This window comes from Haliotis asinina, chromosome 16 (assembly GCF_037392515.1).
Source record: "Haliotis asinina isolate JCU_RB_2024 chromosome 16, JCU_Hal_asi_v2, whole genome shotgun sequence".
NCBI classification, from domain to species: domain Eukaryota; kingdom Metazoa; phylum Mollusca; class Gastropoda; order Lepetellida; family Haliotidae; genus Haliotis; species Haliotis asinina.
In genome coordinates this window covers 22499605-22525538 of record NC_090295.1, presented here as the reverse complement: position 1 = coordinate 22525538, position 25934 = coordinate 22499605, and the positions used below count along the sequence as shown (strand labels likewise).

Sequence of the window (25934 nt, the reverse complement as noted above, 5' to 3'; positions counted from 1 at the left end):
ATTGTGTGTGTGGTGGTGGATGTACATTGTGTGTGTTTGTGTGCAGATGCATATGTTTTGTGTGTGGATGTGCTTTGTGTATGTGTGGCTGTATGTGCATTGTGTGTGTGGTGGATATGCAGTGTGTGTGTGTGTGTGCGCGCGCGCGCATTGTGTGTTTATGGTGGACGTATGTGTGTGTGGGGGGGGGGGGGATGTAACAATTGTGTTCGTTTTGCTTTGTTGTAATTGAGGATTGACGTGTTGACATCTCGTCATTTCTCTGCTTGAACTCAGGAGGCAAGGAGTTCTTATTCTGACAAACTGTCCCTAGCATGGCCTATCAGTATGACAACAGTTCTAGTCCAAGTTTGCAGTCAATGAAGAAGTTGTCATAGTAACATTTCGGCAAGACCCAAAGAATGGACAGAACAGATTCAGCGGCATCTGTTTAACCTGGATGGTTCAACTACCTCCCCCAAGAAATGGAATTATTCTGATATGCTCGCTTTTGTCAGAATCTTGAATCCGGAAAATCTTGAAGTCGTACTTGGCAGATTTTGCTGGCATTTTCTGGATGGACGAACATCAACCACGGAACTGTACAAGCTGCTCGTCTACAGTGGGGTATCCACCCGGAATATAATATTTCCTGAGCGCATGTTCAAACTCATGCCAATTTGTCTTTTGTGCGTCTGATTTCACAATGTTATATGGATATACTCTGTGAACATGTCGTCTTCATGGACATGCTTGTAGCATTGATTACTCTTTGGATATTTCGTTGATGAGTAAGACTAGATTGAGGAGGAGTTTTCTTTTTTTTCAAGATAAGTATTTTTGTCTTCTGAATAAGACGAGTGCGTTGCTTCATCATCAGATGTTTCTGTATATTCAGAATCTGTCAAGTAAATCATCGGAGGAGTTCTAAGGAACACAGTCACTGTCGGAAGAACTGTCGTGAGAAAGGAAAAAATATCTCTTTCATCAACGTTACCTTTACCTGATCTTCCCCTATTGCTGATTGTCAAGTGTTCCTGACGCAGTTACATCGTGTGGCAGATGGGTCGTTTTCACTGTCCATGGTTAGAAAAATAGACATTTACCTGGGCCATGGTATACCTCACTGTTATTAAAAATGTTTTTGCTATCAAACTTTAAACCTATGTCTGTCTAAATTTGAAGACTGATAGATTTTGGTCCTTTAGAGGAAAACATGAACCGAAATTTACATGCCTCTAACATTAAAGTTTTTGGTATAGCACCCACGTGGGCGTCAAAAGTCCTCTGTATACGACTGAGGGTTAAATGGAGTGATCAAAGATATAATTCATCCCAACCAAACAGAATTTGTGAAAGGTAGATATACAAGAGAAAGTATTAGATTTTTATTAGATGTATTGGAAATGTATGAAAACTCAGATGTTGGTTTTATTGTTTCACAAGATTTTCAAAAGGAATTTGACTCCTTTGAGTCGTCTTATATGTTAACATGGTTTCAATTCAATATTGATGAGACAATGTGTAAATGGATTTTTGTTTTGTATGAAAAGCCTCAAAGTCGTATTTTGTAACAAATGCAGGACAACCTAGTTTCAGCTGTTCAAAGGTGTTAGACAGGGATGCCCGTTAAGTCCTTATATTTTTATCAGTTGCCCCGAAATCATAAATATATAAATCAGGAAAAAGCGAAAGGCATTTATTTTGCACATGACGCCATCTTGACATTAAGCAAAATGCAGTCAGTAGCAAAAACTGTTGTAATTTACCTGAGATCTGAAAACAATAACAGGCCTTAAGATAAATGTAAAGGAAAATTAATGTTAATCCTACTCAGAACCGAGCAATAGCTTGTGGTATAAACAAGAGAAAATCTCAAACCCAAAATTCTGAAAACAAGAAAACGATTCCAAACTTGTCATCAAGTTCGTTGGGTTTTGTTGTTGTTGTTGTTATTTTTTGTTTGTTTGGGTTTCTATTTGTTTGTTTTGTAATGTTTTTCCTTTTTTTGCAAGAATATGTGTTTCTGTTCCAGCAGAATGATGTATGCTCCAGAAAGTTTGTGTAAAGACACCAATGCCGAATTGTTTACATGTATTTGGAGATTAATTATCTAGATTTATTATAATAATGAAAAAATGAAAAAAATAACAATGCTAAATGTAAAAGAACTAGGGGGAGCTTTAGCTTTGAATTTTCCCAGTATGAGTAAGGTACAATGTTTACCAAGATATTATTCCTCATAAAAGCTGGAAAATGTTTTTAGATAAAGATTTGGAAAATGTAAGAGGGTTATCTTTTGTTTTGAAATGCAATTATGACCTGAGATTATTGCATATTGCTGTACCATCATTTTATAGATGTATGTTAAAGGGTTGGACAAAACTGGTAACTTTGATGAAGCTATACTTAATCAAATAATTCGGAATAATACATTAGCTTTTAATCAAAACTAAACTCACTCACTCTGACATTTGAAACGTTATGGTGATGTCGTATTAAACAAAAGCACGACACCCAACGTAAACTCGCCCAACAATAATGTTTCCTGGAATAAACTTTTTCAAATCACAATGTTCTGCTTCAAGTTCCAATCTTTTCACTGTGACGTTACAGTCTACTGCTTTGGTCAAATATCTCATCATATCGATAAAAGTGAACACGAGCCTGGTAGATGCTGATTCCAGACTTGAGGATATTAAAACAAATCATTTCAGCATCAGTTTCATCATCCCAGAATTCAACAGCCAACACGTCAGCCACTTCACTCTCACCCTCGTGGAGGAAGGAAGCCGATTTGACCAGGAGTGACTCTGTGTTCAGTTCGCATCGTATCTTGTTCCTGAACAAATGGTCATCCAAAGCGTCAAGACAGTACTGTAGGTACAACGTCGCATTCGTGTGTAGGTTCGTGTCGATATCCCGACTTTTAACTGTCAACATATAAGGATTAGAGTTAACTCCCCTGCACATCTTGACAGGAGTTGTCTCCACCTGCCTGAAGGTAACTCCAGGATCCTTGTTGTACAGTTCGCCAAACTTTTCACGAAACCAATCCGGCACCGGACATGGCCTTCTGGTGGACTTCGACACAACTACGCCATTAGTTTTTAGACTAGCTGTCACGTGAGGGGCTCCGGGTACCTTCAGAATTGATTCCAGGACAAACGACGATGTTCGGAAAGATGAAAGTCTTGACTGAACCTCTGCTGGATATTTTGGGAGCCTGGGGTTGTACATGCTGGATGAGATTCTCAGTTCTCCGCTGACAAGGAAAAGTAGTTTGTCTGTAGTTAATTCATCGCTGTCCATGAACGGTGGATAGTTGTCCCTTTCCAAAAACAAAAACGTACGGCCATGAATTATGAGGCGGAACACTCCAACAGGGGTGACTAGGTCTGAAATGTAAAACAAATTCACTGGATACAGAACAACCGTAAATAGATGAATATCATTGAATAAGGGTTATAACGCTAAATTGTGGAATGTTTATACAGTCTCATTCATTATTGCTTAACGAAAGATGCTTTGTCATCCGATAGTTTCAAAAACAACCTTGTCCTACAATTCAAGAAGAATTTGTTATCCATAGGTTGTGTTTGCTTTGTCATCCGATAAATTGTAAAGACAATCTTTTCTAACAGTTCAAGTTCAACTAAAATTAAAATTAAACTACAAAGGTTCAGTGATCCGATCGGAGCAATACCAATGGATTATACGTGATATGTTCATCATCTCTAACATCACTTGCATGTGCTGTAAACCATCTGGAACTGCCAGTGTGTTTGTTTGTTGTCTAAGAAGCATTCGGCAATATTCCATCTATCGTGTCTGGACCAGACAATCCAGTGAACGACGCAACTGGGAAACCATGACATGTTCAACCAAATGAGCGAGCCTAACCACCTGGTCCCGCCTCTTTCGACTAGCATGGGTTGCTGAAGATCAATTCTAACCCGGATCTTCGCAGTTAATGCAGTCGTTATATCTTGTACATCGACCTGGTCTCTAAACAAATTAAATCTTTATAGTACTTCTGCAAGTACCTATGGTGATGAGGCTGTTTAGTTGTTTCTGCAAGTCCTTAAGAACTTGCACATAAAACAGCTTCTTGAAAAGATTTGGGAAATATTTCTTCAACACTCATTTGACACAACACGATCTCTGAACATTCTATGATTGAAGGGTGATGAGACGGCCTGGTTGTTTAAGCCTTCGCTCGTCACACCGAAGGCCCGGGTTCGATTCCCCACATGTTCACAATGTGTGAAGTCCATTTCTGGTCCCCTCTCGTCATATTGCTGGCATACTTTGTAGTGGTATCTATTATTAGCGGTCTGCAATGTCACCAAGGGGCGACAACTGTGGTTGTCTTGACTGAGTACGGCAATAAAACATGGCTCCGCTCACAACGGTTCGTTAGTGGTAATTACGGCTAATTACGGCCCTACATCCTGATACAACATGGTGTCAGAACTGGGATCTGGTGAGACAACTTATGGACTCTCAATCAAACTCAAATTTTGAACTTTTTGATCGGTCGTCACTCATTGACAAAGCTGTAACTGTGTGTAGCGTGAAATCGTGCTGACTATCGTCCTCTTGCACAGATTATAAGTTGCCGCGCTCTCTGCACACACGTTCTCGCCGTTGAAGAAAAATCGTCCTGACGCACGGTCCTATAGTGATAAACTCGTATCGGCGAATGTTCAGTGTTCATCATGAATAACTTGAAGCCACCGCCTCCACTGGAATTAATTGGCAATATTTCAGAGAATTTCAAGATATGGAAACAGGAATTTGAACTTTACAAAATTGCAAGCGGACTCGAAAACAAAGATGCAAACGTTATTGCTTCTACATTTCTGCATGTGATCGGCAAGGACGCTAGACAGGTTTATAACACGTTTGAGTTTGCAAACGAAGATGATAGGGGAAAATGTGAGGTATTGATGGAAAAATTTGAACAATATTGTAATCCTAGAAAGAATGTGACATTTGAAAGGTATGTATTTGGAACCAGAAATCAACAAAGTGGAGAAAAGTTTGACTCTTTCTATACTGACATTCGAAATAAAAGTGCCAGCTGTGAATTTGGAGATCTGAGAGACTCACTAGTTAGGGATAGAATTGTAATTGGAATTCAGAGTGAAAAAACTAGATCAAGACTATTGAGAGAGCAAAATCTCACTCTTGAAATGGCATTAAACATATGTAGAACAGCTGAAGCTACAGAAAGTCAAGTAAAAAGCCTCCAGGATGATAAAGCTGCAAGTGTTGGATATGTCAAGAGAAAAACACCATCTGCTAGAAAACAAAGTCATACCAAACCAAAATTGCCGAGTAGAAGTAAACCTCAAGCACAAAATCAAAAACTTCAAAGGGAAAATTGTCCATATTGTGGTAAGGAAAAACATGACAGGAAGTTTTGTCCAGCTAGACATGTTTCGTGCAACAGTTGCAAGAAACGAGGACACTACGCAAGTGTATGCCAGTCTCAGAAAGGATATGTGCGAGCTATAGATGAGGATGGATATGAGGATGACTATGACTGTGGGCAAGACGATTCACAAGAAACAGTATTTCTTGGCTCTATCAGCAGTGATACTCCAAAACAGAGAAGTCGTCGTTACTTCAACTTGCAAGTTGATGGCAAAACTATCACTCTCAAAGCTGATACAGGGGCAGATGTTAGCTTAATATCTCAGGACATTTTCGACAAAGTGTTCCCAGGTAGACAACTTCAGAGTCCCAAACGAATTCTGAGAGGAATTCAGAACCAGCTGAAAGTAGCCGGGTGCTTTCATGCTACTGTGAAGTGGAAAGAGAGAACTGTGAAAGAAACATTTTATGTTTTGACAGAAAGTAGTCACTCACTTCTGAGCTGTGATGCCAGTGAGGACCTCGGATTACTCCAGTTCTGTTCAGCAGTCACAAAGGAGGATATGGTTTCAGAGTTCCCAGGTCTGTTTGTGGGTCTAGGTGAAATGGATGGTGAATATGACATCAAGTTGAAGACTGATGCTCAACGGTATGCTGTCACTACACCGAGACGGGTACCCATACCTCTGCTGCCTAAGGTTAAAGAACAGCTTGAGAAACTGGAGTCACTGGGAGTTATTTCGAAGGTTGATGCTCCAACAGAATGGTGTGCACCTATGGTGGTTGTACCTAAAGCCAATGGAGATGTCAGGATCTGTGTTGATCTGAGAAGATTGAATGAGTCAGTACTCAGAGAGAGACACACCCTCCCTACGGTGGATCATACTCTCGGACAATTGAAGGATGCCAGAGTATTCTCAAAGATTGATGCCAATTCAGGGTTTCACCAGGTGAAATTGACAGAACAGTCCTCTTATCTCACAACTTTTATGACTCCATTTGGACGATACTGTTACAAACGGTTGCCATTTGGAATAACTTCAGCGCCTGAGTATTTCCAAAGACAAGTGTCACGGACATTGGAAGGTCATGAAGGAATTACAGGCATCATGGATGACTTTTTGATCTACGGGATTAATGACACAGAGCATGATGAGCGTGTTAGACAGACGCTCTCCTCTCTACAGAAGGCAGGGATTACTTTGAATAAGGACAAGTGTGACTTCGAACAGTCAGAGGTCCAATTCTTAGGACAGACAGTGGGAGAGAAAGGTATCAGAGCAAGTGAGGACAAAGTTTCTGCTGTAAAGAACCTCCCAGAACCTCAAAATGTTCCAGACTTACGCCGGTTCCTTGGAATGGTTAACCAGTTGGGCAAGTTTATCACAAACCTTGCAGAGTTGACCAAGCCACTCAGGGACCTCCTCAGTAAGAAGAACTCCTGGTACTGGGGTGAGCAGCAAAGAGAGGCATTCTCAAAGATCAAATCAGCTGTCAGCAGCAGGGCAGTTCTCGCTATATTCAACCCCAACCTACCAACGAAAGTAACAGCTGATGCCTCATCATACGGGCTAGGAGCAGTCTTGTGTCAACGCCACTCTAGAGACTGGAAACCTGTTGCCTATGCGTCTCCTTCTCTCTCTGACACAGAAACTAGATACGCGCAGATTGAAAAGGAAGCACTGGCTCTCACATGGGCTTGCGAGAGATTCCAGGACTACCTCATTGGTCTTCAGTTCACACTGGAGACTGACCACAAACCCCTAGTTCCACTTCTAGGTCTGAAGGATCTTGATACTTTGCCTCCAAGAGTTCAACGCTTTAGGATGAGGTTGATGAGGTTTGCATACACAATCAACCACGTGCCAGGTCGTGAACTCTACACTGCAGATACACTGTCTCGTGCTCCAGAGAAAGGTTCATCACGTTCTGACCTGGAGGAGGAGGTAGAGGCCTTCGTGAACGCAATCAGTTTTCCCGCCTCAGACAAGAAATTGGATGACATACGACGTCACCAACATGAAGACGACATCTGTAGACAGATTCTTCAATACTGCATGGAGGGCTGGCCGGAACGACATCAACTTAAGGGCATTGTGTCACACTATTGGCCTTACAAGGCAGATATCACTGTCTGCAATGATCTAATTCTCTGTGGTGAGAGAATTCTCATACCGGAAACGATGCGCCCCGGAATTCTGGAAGCACTCCATGAAGGGCATCACGAAGACACGAGAAAGAGCCAAGCAATGTGTATGGTGGCCAAACCTGAGCAAGCAAATCGGTGAATTTGTCTCTAAGTGTCATGTATGCGTTAAGAAGTCTGACAATCACCCTGAACCTCTGCTGCCATCAGAAATGCCAGAACGCCCATGGATGAAGGTTGCTTCAGACTTGTTTGAACTCAACAAACAACCTTATGTGCTAGTTGTGGACTACTACTCTCGTTTCATCGAAATTGCGAAACTCAACAGCACATCATCGAAAGTGGTGATCAATCATTTGAAAAGTATGTTTGCCCGACATGGGGTTCCTGAAATACTTGTATCGGGCAATGGTCCTCAGTATTCTTCATTGGAGTTTGCAGAGTTCAGTAACGAATATGGATTTTGTCACGTCACAAGCAGCCCAGGTGATGCATCTGGAAACGGGGAAGCAGAGCGTGCAGTGAGAACGATCAAAACTCTCTTGAAATCAGCAGACGATCCGTATGCTACACTCCTGAGCTATCGATCAACACCCTTAAGTTGTGGATACAGTCCTGCTGAGTTACTCATGTCCAGACGTCTCCGGACGAAGCTGCCCATCCTACCACAGAAACTCATGTGTAGCCCGCCTGATGAAAAGAAGGTCATGGAGCACGAATCATCCCGCCGTGAAGATAGCAGACTACACTTCAACAGACGCCATGCAGCACTACCCCTCCGACCACTGTGTAGGGGAGATGAGACATGGATGAGGGACAGAGGTGAGAAAGGGACTGTAGTCGACAAACTGTCACCTCGTTCCTACACGGTGCAGACAGACTCAGGAATGTACCGTCGCAACAGGAAAGACTTGAACTTCCTTCCTAAACAGGAGGTGGTGAAGTCTGAGATGTCCAGCACTCCAGAGACCAGCGCACCAGCTCCAGCGCCTACTGGTGTGTACCACACACGATCTGGCAGGCCATCCAAACCACCTGTCAGATTTGATGACCAGTACCAGTGATGGACACTATTGATCCAGTGTTGAATTTAAAGTGTTAATGAACGTTATAGTTTAAAGTTAATAGTAAGTTTTATCATCTCTGCTTTGGACTCTAATGGTAATGGTAATTATATAATTTACCTTCTCATTTCCAAGTTTGGTTTTTCGTTTAAGTTAATGAGTGAGCATCATTTCCATCCCAAAGGGAGATGTAGTGGTATCTATTATTAGCGGTCTGCAATGTCACCAAGGGGCGACAACTGTGGTTGTCTTGACTGAGTACGGCAATAAAACATGGCTCCGCTCACAACGGCTCGTTAGTGGTAATTACGGCTAATTATGGCCCTACATCCTGATACAACATACTTTCTAAAAGCGATGTAAAAAAAAAGCTCATTGACGGAGTGTCCTGCTGCTGCCACGTTTGTTTGGACTATACTCGTTAATCCAGCCAAAACATCTTCGGCCGGGGAAGAAACATGACTTCTATGGTCAGTCAACTCCCTTTTCTCAACAAGATGCATCAGTCTGGTCGCAAGAGGCGAAGTAGTGGCTTCGTGACTTTATAATGTGTCAAATACCTCGGAGGCATTGGTCGTTGCTAATGATAACTAAAACGTTTGGTATCTTGAATGGAATTCGAGCAACAAACTTACTTGTCCGCAGATCCAGACAATCTGAAAGTCCAGACGGGAATGTTGCCGAACCGTATGTCTCAATCTGGGCCAACTTAGTCACCAAAGTCTGTGTTGTGATCCTGTTGAAAAAGTACAATGATGAAAGTACACCTCGACATCTTACCAATAGTCGAATAACTTTGATATTAAATGTTTACAATTGAAATGTCTTCTGCATTACAAATATTCACAATGACTTAGCTGCACCTGACACCAGTCCTTTGCATCACACCACGTGACAAAATGTCACTGTGTTCAGACAGAAATACAATCCTCCATTGTGTGAGTATGCTTGTGTGTATGCGTGCACAAAACAAGAACAATTTATTGCGTTAGTTTATTTTTCCGATGATGTAGATGACATCATGATTCGTGACTGAACCAGACTCGCCTCCAGAGTGTAAGTGTCCAGTTCCGGTCTCTGTCAACCACCGCCGATGGGAGTCTCCCACACCAGTAATGAGAACTGGCCTTCTTGCTCGAATCCCAACTTCGCACAATCGGTTCCTACTTTTTGGCCAGAAATTCTTCTCAAACCAGGGATGCGTTGTGCAGTCTCAACGGCTGTGGTAAGACGATTACAAAAGTGAGCAACCCGAATGCGGCAGTCCTGGGCTTGGGTGGAAACTCTTGGACAGCAGTTTGTCGGGCGATCCCAAAGGCAAGATATGGTGCTCTGGTGAAGGTTGAAATGTCCAACCGCAGAATGCGACTCCCCACCTTCAAAGCGGCCTATGAGGTTGTTTAAGTTGGCGTCACTTAGTTATGACATGATGTGTGTGTGTGTGTGTGTGTGTGTGTGTGTGTGTGTGTGTGTGTGTGTGGTTGTTTTGTTTTTTTGAGAGAGTACATATTCGTCATACATATAGAGATGAGGAAGAAAATGCTTTCAGCAAACGAACAGGAGGGTGAATTTAATAGAGATATTTTAAATGCAACTAGAGCAGGTTTACACGCGTTACAGGGCGGATTGGCACGGGGTGTCGTGGTGGGACTGGGGGTGGGTGGCCTTCCTAGCTTTATAATATCTAGTATATTACTAATGTCACGAGCACCCGTTTTCAGCATTTTTGTCCTAGTGTCCATTTAAATGGTTCGTCTAAAAACTGTGCCATTCTTTACACGGCTCCTACCATATCGGTTAATTGCCAAACAATGGGCACCATTCGTCAGGATCTCATTCAGAAACTCATCTCGCATGTTCGGGAAAGGGCCGAGAGCTGACGTAATCTATGATATTGATGCGTCTTCGCGCGTTCGTCACCACTTGCCCCTTTTCGTAACCTCCAAAAAGACTCGTCCCCAACTCAATGCTTGTTATGTGCAAATATACGACAAACCAATCAGAGCGCGCGTAAATGAATGCGGTGCTTTGATAAAAATAATTTTGACTGCTTAAATCCTCTATGACATTATGTTATTGTTTAAATATCATGAAAATATGTACCTTCATATGTAAAGTACAAGGAACGTAGTTAACAGAATTGCGCTATGTAATGTCACGTTTTGATGAAAGATTCAAATACACGCACTTGTGTTTGTTGACATAACGGCTCTTTGTACAACTGCGTTTTTTTTTCTGACGATCTTGCAGGCTTGTTGTGGTGATTGTACGCACGCTTCCAACAGATTTAGGCTACGCCATTAAAAATGCTAGGAGTTTTAAAACAATAATATTACATCCTTTTAACTAATCAACGATAATCTTTAACAATGGGCATATATTTCACATCCCTGCCTTTGTTAAAATTCCACTTGGGTGGGGTATGAGAGCATGGTTAGACGAATGGTCAGTTTGAGAAACACTTTAAACCTAAGTCTTTTTGATTTCCTGCTTTAGGGTTTAATGTAGCTTGGGCTTTTTTGTTTCGTTTTAATTTTACTTGTTTGTTTCTTTTGGGTTTTTCTTTTTCGAAAAAAATAAATTGCATTTGCATATTCTATGGAACAAATCTCATTTGTTGTTGTTAAACCCTTTTCAGAAATATAACTGGTATTTTAAGGCGAGCATGTCATGATAATTACGTCAGAATATCTTTAACAACTATATTTTACTCCTTCTTTTAGGGCTGTCAAGGAGGTATAATTCTTAGAAATAAACAAGCAAATCGAAAACAGCAACACAATATAGGAGTACTTCGGTGATATTAAGTGCCACTGGGATCAAAAAGGAATAGAGTTATCGTTCCTGTTTGATGTAGTCCTGATGTTCCTACGCCAATATGAAATGGGGCACGAGTCGCTATTCGGGATTTCCCAGAATAACACGATTTGTATGAAATCCTTCGAGATGGGTACGAGACGAATGGTCTTCGCGTTCAGGGATGTCACAAGTCGGTCAACCATGGTTTTAAATAGAAGTAGCTACACCAGCGCTCATACGGGTAACCGTTATTGATGTACGCCATTAAGGCTTATAACAGCGAAAGCTCAGTTAAAATTATTCGTATAGGAGAAACAAAACTGTTTGAGAGCATTCTGCTGAGTAAATGTTTGTATGAAGACATCAAGTGTACCTTTCCGAAACTGATTTGCGAGTCGCCATGATGAGGTCAGGACGCTCCACTGTGTTGTGCCGGAGTAGATGGGACGGGTCCAAAGTTCACTGTTTATAGCGATGACCTAGAAACACTACTGTTGCGTGACTCGGCGAATGTATGGCGAACAGATCGTCAAATCGCATCACCTCATGTTTCCCTGCCATTGCGTAGTACATTTTCCCTTTGTCTTAATTTTTATTCTCTGTGTGTAAAGTATTTTCAAAACTCTGCCCCGCCCCCCTCCCCCATCGCCCACGCACCCACGCACAGACTAGACCAATACTTTGTTCGAGACACCATCCATCCACCCATCCATACAACCGTTAAGCTTGCACTATTTTTAATAGTCTGAAATTTACTCCTGTTCTGTCACTTAGAATTGCAAAATCTACTGAATGGTAGTTATACTGGAAATCCTGACAGTTTCATATTGTGTGTTTGCATGAAAACCATTCAAATAGCTCCTTTCTTCAAATGTCTAGTTGTTTTCACAAGCTATACAATGAAGAAAAAAATGTCAGTAGTCAGTTAGAATCAAGAAGTGTTGTCTGCACGCTGTGCTCAATTAATATTCTTCTTTTTACTGGTTATCTCAGTAATGTCTCTTTAAGCGCTTGTTATAACTTCAAACGTGAAAGACAGGGCGATCTAGTGTCTGGCCACAACTCCTTCCTGAGTTTTCATCGTTTTACTGCTTTCTTTTATTTCTCCAATGTTCAGTTCATTTTCTAGCATTCAAATAACTGGGTATGATATTTTGTGTATTTCTTTAAGTGTTTTACGGGGAATAAGTTGCCGTGACAAAAGGTGTAAGAAATCCCTTCAGAACCAGCAAAATATAGCACTGAGAAGTCTGAAATTTTCAGTAACTTGTATTCAGCAGACAAGGCCAAGATACAAACGTACACAACATAGGTTTCATGTACAATGCAACTGAGTCAAATCTAAAATAATTATGTCAGTAGTCTGGACCAGACAATCAAGTGATAAAAAGCGTGAGCATCAATCTACGCAATTTGGATACGACGACATGTGTCAACCAAGTCAGCAAGACAGACCACCCGATCCCGTTAGTCTCCTCTTACGACGAACATGGGTTGCTGAAGACAACCCGGATCTTTACGGGTAAAACAGATAGCAACAGGCACAAGGTCGGTTGGATAAAAGGCACTTTACTCCAGGATACAAGGCTCATATGCTGAATGAACACTGATACTGATATATTATGGCCTTGCTCAATCCAGGCTTCCAATTGAGTTTTGGCATCATACTCTCAAATACGTTGACAAAAGTAACGCGCATTGTTACACCATGGAAGGAACGTAATCAAAGGTAGCACATCCTGTAAACGTTACACAGACGTTGATCACCCAAATACACTTGAAACGTTGAGGCGATTCCGATGACCCATGTAAACTCGCACAACTAAAATGATTTCTAGAATAAACTTCTTCAAATCACAATGTTCTGCTTCAAGTTCCAATCTTTTCTTTGTGATGTTACAGTCTGCAGGTGTCATCAAATATCTCATCATATCGATAAAAGTGAACACGAGCCTGGTAGATGCTGATTCCAGACTTGAGGATATTAAAACATATCATTTCAGCATCAGTTTCATCATCCCAGAATTCAACAGCCAACACGTCAGCCACATCGCTCTCACCCCCGTGGAGGAAAGAAGCCGATTTGACCAGGAGTGACTCTGTGTTCAATTTGCATCGTATCTTGTTCCTGAACAAATGGTCATCCAAAGCGTCAAGACAGTACTGTAGGTACAAGACCGTGTTCGTGTGTAGGTTCGCGTCGATATCCCGACTTTTAACTGTCAACATGTAAGGAATAGAGTTAACTCCCCGGCACATCTTGACAGGCGTTGTCTCCACCTGCCTGAAGGTAACTCCAGGATCCTTGTTGTACAGTTCGCCAAACTTTTCACGAAACCAATACGGCAACGGACATGGTTTTCTGGTGGACGTTGACACAGCGACGCCATTGTTAGTTAGACTAGCTGTCACGTGAGGGACTCCGGGTACCTTCAGAATTGATTCCCAGACAACCGACGATGTTCGGAAAGATGTAAATCTTGTCTGAACCTCCGCTGGATATTTTGGAAGCCTGGTGTTGTACATGCTGGATGAGATTCTCAGTTCTCCGCTGACAAGGAAAATTAGGTTGCCAGAACTTGCCAGTCTCTGGATGTTCATGAACGAGGGGTTATTTTGAGGTTCAAAGAACACAAACATTCGGCCACGTAGTAGGAGGCGGAACACTTCAGTAGGGCTGACTAACTCTGCAACATAAAGCAAATTCATTGGATAGTTAAGGGTTGCTTTGTTAACTTATAAATAGTTGCATAAAACATGCGTCAATGATTGTGAAAAAAACCCAACAAACTATCTGAGACGTTTATGCAACCTCAGTTGGCCTTGTTTGAGTCGGGAGCCACAGCTTTAAATTATATCTCAAAGAAAGTTGTTTTGAATAAGTTCCGTCTACGTTGTAATCCAATCATCCTCGATATCTCCAGGGTATACGTTCCGATGAATCTCCACTATACCCTGGATGCATCTACGGGTAAGCCCGATAAATTTATTACCTCCCTTGACTGACTTGTCATCCAATCAATGTATATGCTGGGAGGTTGAGCGCACCAATCACAACTCAATTTCGCTTTTTAAAATTATCTAACCGATAAAAACTCGCTACACAAATCATGCACATGTTCTCTTACAGAGCCACAAGGAGTTCTTTTCGGACCTATGAATGTGTCTGTATGATTTCCCCTAAGTCGATCAAACCTTCGCCGCTTCCACCGCTACCGTTGTTGACACACAGCTCATTGGCTACAGTGAGAATGCGGAGCCAGCAAAGGGAGGTAATAAAATTTCAGGCCGTGCCGCAGATGCATCCAGGGTATAGTGGAGACATCGGAACGTGTACCGTGGAGATGTCGAAGATGTAATCCAACAGGTTCTTAAAGGCACAATGTCACGTTTTTTCCTACACTAGTTTGGTTGATAAGGTATATATTGGGTAATGCACTCACTTTAGTTTCCATTATTACTTACGACCTGCCTGAAATCGATAACTGAAATTGAAATGGAGGCGAATTGCTTCCAAACAGATAACACTTGCCATCTATATGGAATGTACATCGAAAACTGTCGCATGCGATGTTGTCGGTGTTTGGTAAAAGGACTATCTCACCAGTTGCGTTATAGGATATTCGAAAAGAGCGTTCCGATAACTCCTTGGGCTTGTCTTGAAATAATGCTCGGTAGGTAGAGGGCGCGAGAGCCGATTTAATTTGTTCGAAGGTTTTCAATTTCTTTTAGCATTCTTAAAACGTATTTTCCGAATAGATTGTGTGGTAGCTTCGCCGGGGGCTGATAGTTAGTGTTAATGAGAAGTGGTTAGGGAAGTGTGACGTGATAGTATGCCTTTAAGAAAATCCTTACAGCCAAGTCAGAGACATGTTAAAAGGGTTCCTGGCCCGATCGAACCCCAGCAGTGGCTTAAACGAGTGTCCCACCTCCCATATCCATTGCATTTGTTTCAAACAACAGGCGGCGCCACATCAAGATGATATGGACGAAAGTGACCTTTATTGAAAGTTCTTAGATAGAAGGGTGCATCAACTCACTCAAACTACTTGAAGCAATGAAGAAAACGCCCAGCTGACAGAGCACAATCACTAACGCAGATGGGTGTGCCCGGTCCTCGCCATGTTGATCTCTTTTGGACTAAACATAGACTCAATAATTCAGCCACAAACTAGTGGCCATTCCAGCCTAGCTCGGCAAAGGAGTGAGTGAGTGAGTGAGTGAGTGAGTGAGTGAGTTTAGGTATACTCAAGAATTTTCCAGTTATGTGGCGAGGATCTGACTATGATCGAGTCTGGACCAGACAATCCAGAGATCAACAGCATGAGCGTCGATCTGCGCAGTTGGGAACCAATGACATTGTTACGGTTAAAACTTTGCCGTGACAAAAGGTGTGAGAAATCCGCTCAGAACCGACAAAATATATAACAGTGAGAATACATCGGGTGGTTCAGGACTGAGGCACTTTCCAGGCTGTAAATGTATGATGACTTGATGATGTTGTATGTATGTTGTAATTCTGCAAGATGTTTGTCATGTTATTCATATTATTGCATGTCATGTTATTGTTTGTTATCTTGCTATGCTTGTAACAGAAAGTTTCTGCAAAACTTTCTTTTCCTTACGGGCGAAAATGTTAGGAGAGTGTATTTTTGTAAACTGTATTATTAATTAAGTAATAATTATTATTAGGTCACAATGTTTGATAACTTATAACTGATTATTATGGTTCGCATTTAGTATCATAAATATTCGCTAATTTTAGTATTTGGGCAGCAGGCTTTAAGGAAGTGCTCTAGAGTTACCTCCCTTGATTAACTGTTTACTTCCTGGAGACTAATACTGTTCTAGAGCATTCCACGTTGATGGCGATGGTCGTAAGTGCTCGAAATTTCAGGAATTGTTGACTGCATATATAAAGGCCAGTTACCGTATTGTCAACACGGAAATACTCACAGACTACTGGAGTATATGTCTACCTCTCCGTGAACGCTTGATCTACATAACCGCAGCCTGACAGCTTGCTGTGTTACATTCTGCATAACTGTTTCTCACTCTCGCATCAAGACTTCGGTGAGTTGAGCTTGCTGTGTTACATTCTGCATAACTGTTTCTCACTCTCGCATCAAGACTTCGGTGAGTTGAGATTATATTGTGACCCATTACTTTAGAACTGACACAGTAGTATTGTACATGAAACCTCTATTGTGAATCTCTGCATGTTGCTTTGTATCTTGCCTTTGTTTATATATTGAATATATTGAAAACCCTTTCTATCCCGGATCTTCACATGTGGGCAAGGGAAGAAATTGGACTTCTACAATTAGTCAACGCCCGTGTCTCAAGAAGATATGCTTCATCCTTTCTGGTCGTAAGCGGCAATGTATTGGTTCCGTGACTTTACATCGTCTCAGTATACCTCGGAGGTATAGATCTTTACTAATAACAGCTAGAACTCCTAGAATGGAATTCTGTGTTTAAAAAACGACAAACGTACTTGTCCGTAAATCAAGACCATTTGAGAGTCCAGACGGGAATGTTGCCGAACCATGTGTCTCTGTCTTGGTCCCCTTGGTCACCAAAGTCTGTGTGCGGATCCTGTTGAAAAATTGAAATAACATTTCTTCAAATCGCCTTGAAATTTGACCCTATTTACTATGGAAACATACCATGTATAATTCGTTTATCTATCTTGACCTCTAACTCCCGTTTTCTTTTCAAAACTTTCTCCATAAAAGGCGACCATGCTTGTAAGATGCGACTAACGGGATCGGGTGGTCAGGCTCGAGGACTTGGCTGACACAAGTCATCGGATCCCAGTCGCGCAAATCAATGCTTATGCTGATGTTCATTGGATCGTCTGGTCCAAACTCGATTATTTACAGATATTTAAAGATCACCGCCATAAATTGGAATATGACTGAGTGCGGCGTAAAACTTAACTCACTCACTCACTCAAAACTTTCACAGCAAAGGAGGGACGGGTGTGAAGAAAAAAAGAGGAGGAGGGGGGGGGTACGGGGACGGAGCAGTGCACACACGCCACCCTCTCTCGATATCCACGTATGTCTATGTGCTAAGAAAGAGATCTTGAAGCGTTCTGAACATCGATCACTGGTCGCTCAACCGAGGTCGGGCGTCCTTCTATGAAAAGACACTAACGCCCATGCAGGAGACAGTGGTTGAACTTTCACGCGTACACCTCAGACTCAGAATGAAAGCTAAATTGAACTGTTTTATAAAAGAAAGAGAATTGTTAGAGGAGACATGAAGTGTACCTCTCTGTCATTAATTTGAGAGTCGCCATGGTCCAAAGTTCCTTGCCCTGCGATGACCCCGTAACACTGTTGTAGCGTGATTCGGCGAATTTATGTCTTTAAAAATAAAATAAAAAATAGGACTCAACGAATGATTTTCGAAGAAATTGTGCCCAGTTTCTTTTCAGAACGCTAATGAACGTGTTTGTCGAACCCGGAAGTGACATGTCAACAATTGTATCAGTACAGTACTGGAGTTACCACGACTGTCCTGTCATAAATGTATTTCTTGTGCGTCTTGATGAACGTGGGTAATAAATTGATCGATATCAATTAATGTTTTTTTTCGACATATTAAAATTCATTTCCACGAGTTCATAGGGAAATCGTGCGTGAATCGTATCACCTCACCACTTGTTTTTGTTTTGTATGATATAACTTTTTTTGGTCATTTTTACACTTTGATATCAAATAATACAAGTGTCATGAGTATTAAAAAATATTGAAATAGTGTATGGCCATTTTGACCTTTTTGTGTGGCATTGTGACTAGGGGTTGTTACCATTTTGACGTGTTTGTGTGGCCATTTTGAATAGGATCCGTGTGACCATTTTGTCATGAGGCCATTTTTACCTGTCCTCATTTTAAGAGTCAAATACACGCGTTGAATCTTGAATATCTGCACATGAAACATCGTTGACACTTTGCACACAACACAAATGAATGTCTAAATGATCAAGATCGTATTTGCGCGAATCAGTTCAGCAAACGGCACCATGTATAAGCTCGAAAGTATTTACCGGTGAAGCCATTACATGAAGATGCTCAGTTTGGTTGTGCGCATGCACAGGAAAGTAACTGCAGACTATACTCGACTATTATTTACAGTTTTGCACCATGACACTTCCTGAGGGGAGTGTTCGAGACGCGTTAAATTTACAGACGATTATATTTTGAAAACAGAAACAGAAACAAAACGTGCGGCGTACTCTTTCATGATGTGAGAGCGTTGCCCGGGCAACAAATTTATTTAACGGCGAAAATCCTACATACAACGGTAGATAATTATCAGGCTTTTAGAACTACAATTTTATTTATTGAAGTGGGTTTTTTTCTTTTTCCAACTCGCAGATAGTGAGGTAGTCCTATCCTCACTTTGTCTCGTAATATTTACTGATATATTTATGTGCTCATCTCTTTGTCCTTTACGTGTCTTTCGACGCTAATAATAACATACAAATATCACGAAAATACGATGCACAGTCACTCTGGCCACACCCCCTTTCTGTGGTGTCATCGCGCTGAAATAGGCTTTACACACTGGGATTTCAAACCAGGGTGTTCAGTTTGACGGGCCAACGTACTGACCACTGTGCTGCCCACCTGCCTCTCGATGAGTTAAACTAATCATGTTTGAAACTATGAAAACTTGGAGAGTAACATTGTCTGTTTGATTTTGGGGGTATTTTTTTTTCATCCATAGGGTTATTTTATGCTTTCATTTAGTTCTGTCTGAGTATTTACAACAAAACCATTTTATGTGTAGTCTTTTTAAAACAACCAAATATGATATTGCCTTCCTTACTTTTGCATAACTTATGTTTTTACGACATTACACTGATTTGTTTTCAGGTAAGAGCGGTTATATATACAGCAGACAGGTTTAATGCGTGTACGATTACGTTCAAAACTTGTTGTACAGTTTGTGATCACGGCTTTATCCACATTGGTTGGATGTAAATACTAGAATTAATACTATATTATAATATGAGGTTTTATACAGCGCTGTTGTCTATCCAACATGCACGCTCGAAGCGCTTCTTTGTTTTTCCCTCGATCATTGGGTGTTTTTCCACCGGCACGTCATATTACCAATCACAGTTCCCTGAGATCATACAGTTCTTGCAGCCACTAGAGGCATCACGTCAAAGTGACTTTCCCATTTTTATGAATTACCCATTCACAATAATGACATATTAGTAATGACTGTACTGTGTCCGAGTTTACTGCACGTTGCTGCACGTAGTCATTTTGCCACCATCTGATCATTTACCAAAGAATTCATGGATTCCTTTAAAGGCACAAGGTTGTATACTTTACACTGACTAGGGGTGGCCCAGGCAAAACAGATAGCAACACACACACGATTGGTTAGATAAAAGACACTTTACTCCAGAAGTCATATGCTGAATGAATACTGATACTGGTAAATTATGGTCTTGCTCAATCTACGCTTCCGACTGAGTTAAAATAAGTCCGTTGACAAAAGTAACGCGCATTGTTACACCATGTCAGGAACGTAATCAAAGGCAGCACATCATGTAAACGTTACAAAGACGTTGGTCCAAAGGTACATACCTTTGTAACAGTGTTACAACTAAAACAATACATTTTCATAAAGAGACAAAGATCTCCCAATCTTCCATATTCCAATGCCAATATAAGGCGATAGGAGAGCATTATCGGGGCGTTAATCCAAATGCAACGCTGTACTGCATCGACACTTGAATTAGGGCCGACGGATGAGTAGTCTGGCGATTAAAGCGTTCACTCGTCACGCCGAAGACCTGCATACAATGTGTGACGCCAATTCCTGGAGTCCCTTGTCGTGATATTGCGTAAAACAAAACTCAGCCAAATACACTTGAAACGTTGAGGCGATTCCGATGACCTATGTAAACTCGCACAACTAAAATGATTTCTAGAATAAACTTTTTTTCAAATTACAATGTTCTGCTTCAAGTTCCATTCTTTTCAAAGTGACGTTACAGTCTGCAGGTGTCATCAAATATCTCATCATATCGATAAAAGTGAACACGAGCCTGGTAGATGCTGATTCCAGACTTGAGGATATTAAAACATATCATTTCAGCCTTAGTTTCATCATCCCAGAATTCAACAGCCAACACGTCAGCCACATCGCTCTCACCCCTGTGGAGGAAGGAAGCCGATTTGACCAGGAGTGACTCTGTGTTCAGTTCGCATCGTATCTTGTTCCTGAACAAATGGTCATCCAAAGCGTCAAGACAGTATTGTAGGTACAAAACCGTGTTCGTGTGTAGGTTCGTGTCGATATCCCGACTTTTAACAGTCAGCATGTAAGGATTAGAGTTAACTCCCCTGCACATCTTGACAGGAGTTGTCTCCACCTGCCTGAAGGTAACTCCAGGATCCTTGTTGTACAGTTCGCCAAACTTTTCACGAAACCAATCCGGCAACGGACATGGTCTTCTGGTGGACTTCGACACAGCGACGCCATTATTAGTTAGACTAGCTGTCACGTGAGGGGCTCCGGGTACCCTCACAATTGATTCCCAGACAAACGACGATGTTCGGAAAGATGTAAATCTTGTCTGAATCTCTACTGGATACTTTGGGAACCTAGGGTTGTACATGCTGGATGAGATTCTCAGTTCTCCGCTGACAAGGAAAATTAGGTTGCCAGAACTTGCCAGTCCCTGGAGGTCCATGAACGAGGGGTGATTGTGGGTTTCAAAAAACACAAACATTCGGCCACGTAGTAGGAGGCGGAACAATCCAATAGGACTGACTAAGTCTGCAACATAAAGCAAATTCATTGGATACCTAAGAGCTGCTTTGTTAACTTAAAAATAGTTGCCTAAAACAGTCGTCAATGATTGTGAAAAAAACACAACTTTCTGAGATGCAACTTCAGTCGGCCCTGTTTGAATCGGAAACCACCGCTTGAAATTATGTCTCAAAGAAGGTTGCTTTAAATAAGTTCTGTCTACCTTGTAATCCAATAGGTTCTTAAAGGCACAATGTCACGTTTTTTTCTACAGTAGTTTGGTCTATGAGATATATATTGGGTCATATACACTCACTTTAGTTTCCATTCGATACAATAAAAGACATTTTATCACTTATGACCTGTCTGAAATCGATAATTGTAACTCAGAGGCGAACAGCTTCAAAACAGATACCACTTGCCATATACACGTAGTGTACACCGAAATTTAACTGTCGTATGCGATGTTGTCGGTGTTTGTTGTTGTTGCTGCATTCACAAGTTGCGTTATAGGATATTCGGAAGGAGCGTTTCGAGGGACATAACTCTTTGGGGTTGCCTTGAAATAATGTTCGGTCGGTAGATGGTACGAGAGCCGATTTAATTTGTTCGAAGGTTTTAATTTCTTTTAGTATTCTTAAAACGTATCTTTTCCGAATAAATTGTGTCGTAGCTTCGCTGGGGGCTGATAGTTAGTGTTAATGAGAAGTGGTTAGGGAAGTGTGACGTGATAGTATGCCTTTAAGAAAATCCTTACAGCCAAATCAGAGACATGCTAAAAGGGTTCCTGCCCCGATCGAACCCCAGCAGTGGCTTAAACGAGTCCCCCACCTCCCATATCCCTTGCATTTGCTTCCAACAATAGGCGGTGCAACATCAAGATGATATGGACGAAAAAGACTAAACATAGACTCGTTGATCCAGCCACAAACTAGCGGCCATTAAAGCCTACCTCGGCAAAGGAGGAGTGAGAGAGTGAGTTTAGGTTTACTCAGAGATATCCCAGCTATATGGATCTGTAAATAATCGAGTCTGGACCAGACAATCCAGAGATCAACAGCATGAGAATCTATCTACGCAGTTGGGAACCGATGACACGTGTCAGCCAAGACAGCCAGCCTGATCCCGTTAGTCGCCCCTTACAAGCATAGTCGCCTTTTGTGGCAAGCAGGGGTTGCTGAAGACCTTTTCTATCCCGGATCTTCACGAGTCGGCAAGGGAAGGAATTGGGACTTCTACAGTCAGTCAACGCCCTTGTCTCAAGAAGATATGCTTCATCCTTTCTGGTCGTAAGCGGCGATGTATTGGTTCCGTGACGTTACATCCTCTCAGTATACCTCGGAGGTATAGATCTTTACTAATGATAGCTAGAATAACTCCTAGAATGGAATTCTGTGTTAAAAAACTTTGTTTGCAAACGTACTTGTCCGTAAATCAAGACCATTTGAGAGTCCAGACGGGAATGTTGCCGAACCATGTGTCTCTGTCTTGGTCCCCTTGGTCACCAAAGTCTGTGTGTGGATCCTGTTAAGAAATTGAAATACCTTTTATTCAAATCGCCTTGAAATTTGTCCCTAATTAGTATCATTTTAATGTAACATATTTACTATGGAAACATACTATATGAGTCGTTTTCAAAATATGCCAAGATTTGGTTCTCATAAATGACAAAATGAAATGATTGAAATGTTATGTTTTCATTGTTTTAATAGCATCATATGCTTTTGCTCATTCTTTCTTTCTCTTTAATCGTATTTATTTTTGTAAAAAATATGTTGTTTTCTCAAATTACCAAATTTACTTTTCTTTCCCGTAACAATACTTTAGATGATGTAACATGTAAAAATGATATTTCTAGCAATATTGTGTGACAGACATGAAGATAAGCTTAGATTGTATGTATATCCACATAAATGTTTGAATTTGCATGGAGTTCTTTGCTCAAATAGATTTGTATGTATACTTCCTAAAAATCACACATAGAAAAAGTATTGTTGTTACAGGAAAGATACGCTTGTTATAGCAAAGATAAATATAGGAAAGAAAAATGTTGCTTAACAATCTGATTTTCACATTAAATAAACATCACTATATTGAACCAAAAACTGTGAGTTTACACTGGTTTACACCTAAGAATATATTAACACATATGTATATTCTATACAAACATCCTCTGTGAACTGCTGTTTTTTCTTTACCGTAACATACAGTAAACACACAGTCTTTATAGTAACAGAATTAATCCAGTTGCATTTCTTGTAGTTAAATCAGTATGTACATCCAGCAAGTGCTGTTAATTGTATACACATACAGTAGAGAATAATATTCATGTAATGATTACTCCTTCATAGGGTAAGATATTAGTAGAAACTTGAACATGATAATAACAGTAATAGATATATTCTTTCCCGTAACAATTACCATTCTCAACTGTAACAGTCTGAGGAAAAGATTGTATAAAGATAATATATTGAACCAAAAGTGTGACAGGGTCACACCTAATAATATATTAAGATACAAGTTTATGATATACATAGTTCCTGTTTAAACATCTGATTTTTCTTTCCTGTTACAATTTTAGCGTTACAGGAAAGAATGTTATAGGAAAGAAGTACATCAATACAAATTACATTATGAGAAAATGCCCCCTCACAAAAATTGGACTTTCCTAGTTTCAAATGTTTCATAGTTCAAATGCAATCATGGAAACAAAATTTTGCAATATTGTAAATGTCACTGCAACAGTATTGCTACAGGAAAGATGCTTAATTAACATATGCTCCAAGTTCTAATATTTTACGTCCTTTCCCTGCAGCTCTCAATCAATAGAACATCTGAAACTTGTGTCGTCATGAGAACACAGGAAGTGCCAAAGCGCATGCAGAAGTTTGGGTATCTTGGCATCAGGGATCATGTATTGTTTCAAATTTGAGGCTGTCGTTACAGGAAAGAACAAAAGCTGAGGGACAGCTACAAAACATGTTTTATTTTTAAAAAATATGAAGTCAAATATCTTTCAGTCATTATGTGTGTGAACTAAACAGTTCATACACCTGAAATCAGCCCCCGAAAGTTAACTAATTTAGTGAATTTGTATCAACAGAAATGAAAAACGAACAACACACTGACTGAGGGAAAGAGCTCATTTTTTGCCCTTTTAAGGACTGTAATAAAAAATTTAAATACATGTGTCCACAGTTAAACATGGATACAAATATAATGCCTTAATTTCCTTCTGTGGCTGAAAAATTGCAACAAATTTGAAGAAATATTTATGTGATTGAGCAGGGACAAGAATTCCTGCATTTTCTGAAAACGACTCGTATATATAATTCGTTTAACCTATCTTCACCTCTAACACCCGTTTTCGTTTCAAAACGTTCACCATAAAAGGCGACTATGCTTGTAAGCTGCGACTAACGGGATCAGGTGGTCAGGCTCGGTGGCGTGGTTGACACATGTTACTGGTTCCCAGGTGCGTAGACCGATGCTCGTGTTATTGCTCACTGGATTATCTAGTCCAGACTCGATTATTTACATACCGTCGCTACATAGTGCTGGAATATTGCTGAGTGCGGCGTAAAATGTAACTCACTCAAAACTTTCACGACAAAAGAGTGGCGGATGGCGAGAAAAAAAGAGGAGGGGAGGGGGAACGGACCCTGCACACACGCCACCCTTTCTCGATATGTGCCTATGCCAGTGCGAAAGAAAGGGATCGTAAAAACATGACTGGTCGGTCAAATGAGGTCAGGCATCCTTCTGTGAAAAGACACCAGCGACCCAGGAGACAGCGGTTGAACACACGTACACCTTAGCGTAAGAATGTAAGCTAAACTGAACTATTTAGAAGTGTTAGACGGAGACATGAAGTGTACCTTTCAGACATTAATTTGCGAGTATCCATGGTCAGGACGTCGAACTGTGTTCTGCTCCGGTACGTAGCCGGGATGGGTACAAAGTTCATTGCCCTGCGATGACCCAGTAACACCGTTGTTGCGTGATTCGGCGAATTTATGTCTTTGAAAATAAAAAAATAGTTCTCAGCAAATGACTTTCGAAGAAATGGTGCCCAATTTCATTTCAGAAACGCGTTATCGACCACATAGAGTTGAATTTTAACAGTACTGTACTGGACTTACCTCGTCTGTCCTGTTATACCCTCACGGCCATAAATGTATTTCTTGTGCATCTTCGAGTACGTGGGTAATGAATGGATCTACATATCAGTTTTTTCGATATATTCCAATTCAACCAATGGCTTACACGAGTTTATAGGGAATCGTGTGTGAATCGCATCACTTCACAAATTGTTCTCCTTTTCAGACACAGTCTCCCAACCATTTCATCTTACTTTTCCCCATTGCCTTCATTTTAATTTCTGGCTTTTCAAATCTGTCTCCAGATCGGTCTCGATCGGGGAGAAATCGTGTGAACAGCTATCTTGCTATTTTAAGAGCCATATGTAGGTGTTATCTTGAATCTCCTCACATGGAACATCGTTGACACGCAGCACATAAATACAAATGAATTTCTAAATGATCATGATCGTGTTTCCGTGAATCACTTCAGCAAAGAGCACTGTGTACAAGCTCGAGACTTTTTATCCGTGAAGCCATCACACGAAGATTCTCTGGTTAATTGAGCGCATTCAAAGGGAAGTAACTGCAGATCATACTCGACTATTATTTACAGTTTTGCACCATGACACGTCCTGTGTAGACTGTTCGAGACGCGTGTAATCTACAGACGATTATATTTCTTTCTCTTTGAGGATG

At 41.0% G+C, this 25934-nt stretch overlaps 3 protein-coding genes across 3 annotated transcripts; all 3 read right to left on the bottom strand.

Moving 5' to 3' along the window:
- Positions 1-1663: 1663 nt before the first annotated feature.
- On the bottom strand, positions 1664-11849 carry LOC137268236 (uncharacterized). Its single transcript, XM_067802774.1, has 3 exons — positions 11744-11849; positions 9207-9307; positions 1664-3377 (listed from the first exon to the last, which is right to left on the bottom strand). Exons 1-3 carry the CDS (start codon positions 11770-11772, stop codon positions 2590-2592), a joined length of 918 nt encoding a protein of 305 aa, XP_067658875.1. The 5' UTR covers positions 11773-11849; the 3' UTR covers positions 1664-2589.
- A 772-nt stretch (positions 11850-12621) lies between these two features.
- Positions 12622-18459, bottom strand: LOC137268235 (uncharacterized). Its single transcript, XM_067802773.1, has 4 exons — positions 18428-18459; positions 17649-17744; positions 16868-16968; positions 12622-14057 (listed from the first exon to the last, which is right to left on the bottom strand). Exons 2-4 carry the CDS (start codon positions 17675-17677, stop codon positions 13267-13269), a joined length of 921 nt encoding a protein of 306 aa, XP_067658874.1. The 5' UTR covers positions 17678-17744; positions 18428-18459; the 3' UTR covers positions 12622-13266.
- Positions 18460-19774: 1315 nt separating this feature from the next.
- On the bottom strand, positions 19775-25388 carry LOC137268483 (uncharacterized). Its single transcript, XM_067803048.1, has 4 exons — positions 25299-25388; positions 25035-25176; positions 22580-22680; positions 19775-21183 (listed from the first exon to the last, which is right to left on the bottom strand). The coding sequence occupies exons 2-4, from the start codon at positions 25121-25123 to the stop codon at positions 20393-20395; spliced, it is 981 nt and encodes a 326-aa protein (XP_067659149.1). The 5' UTR covers positions 25124-25176; positions 25299-25388; the 3' UTR covers positions 19775-20392.
- Positions 25389-25934: the final 546 nt, after the last annotated feature.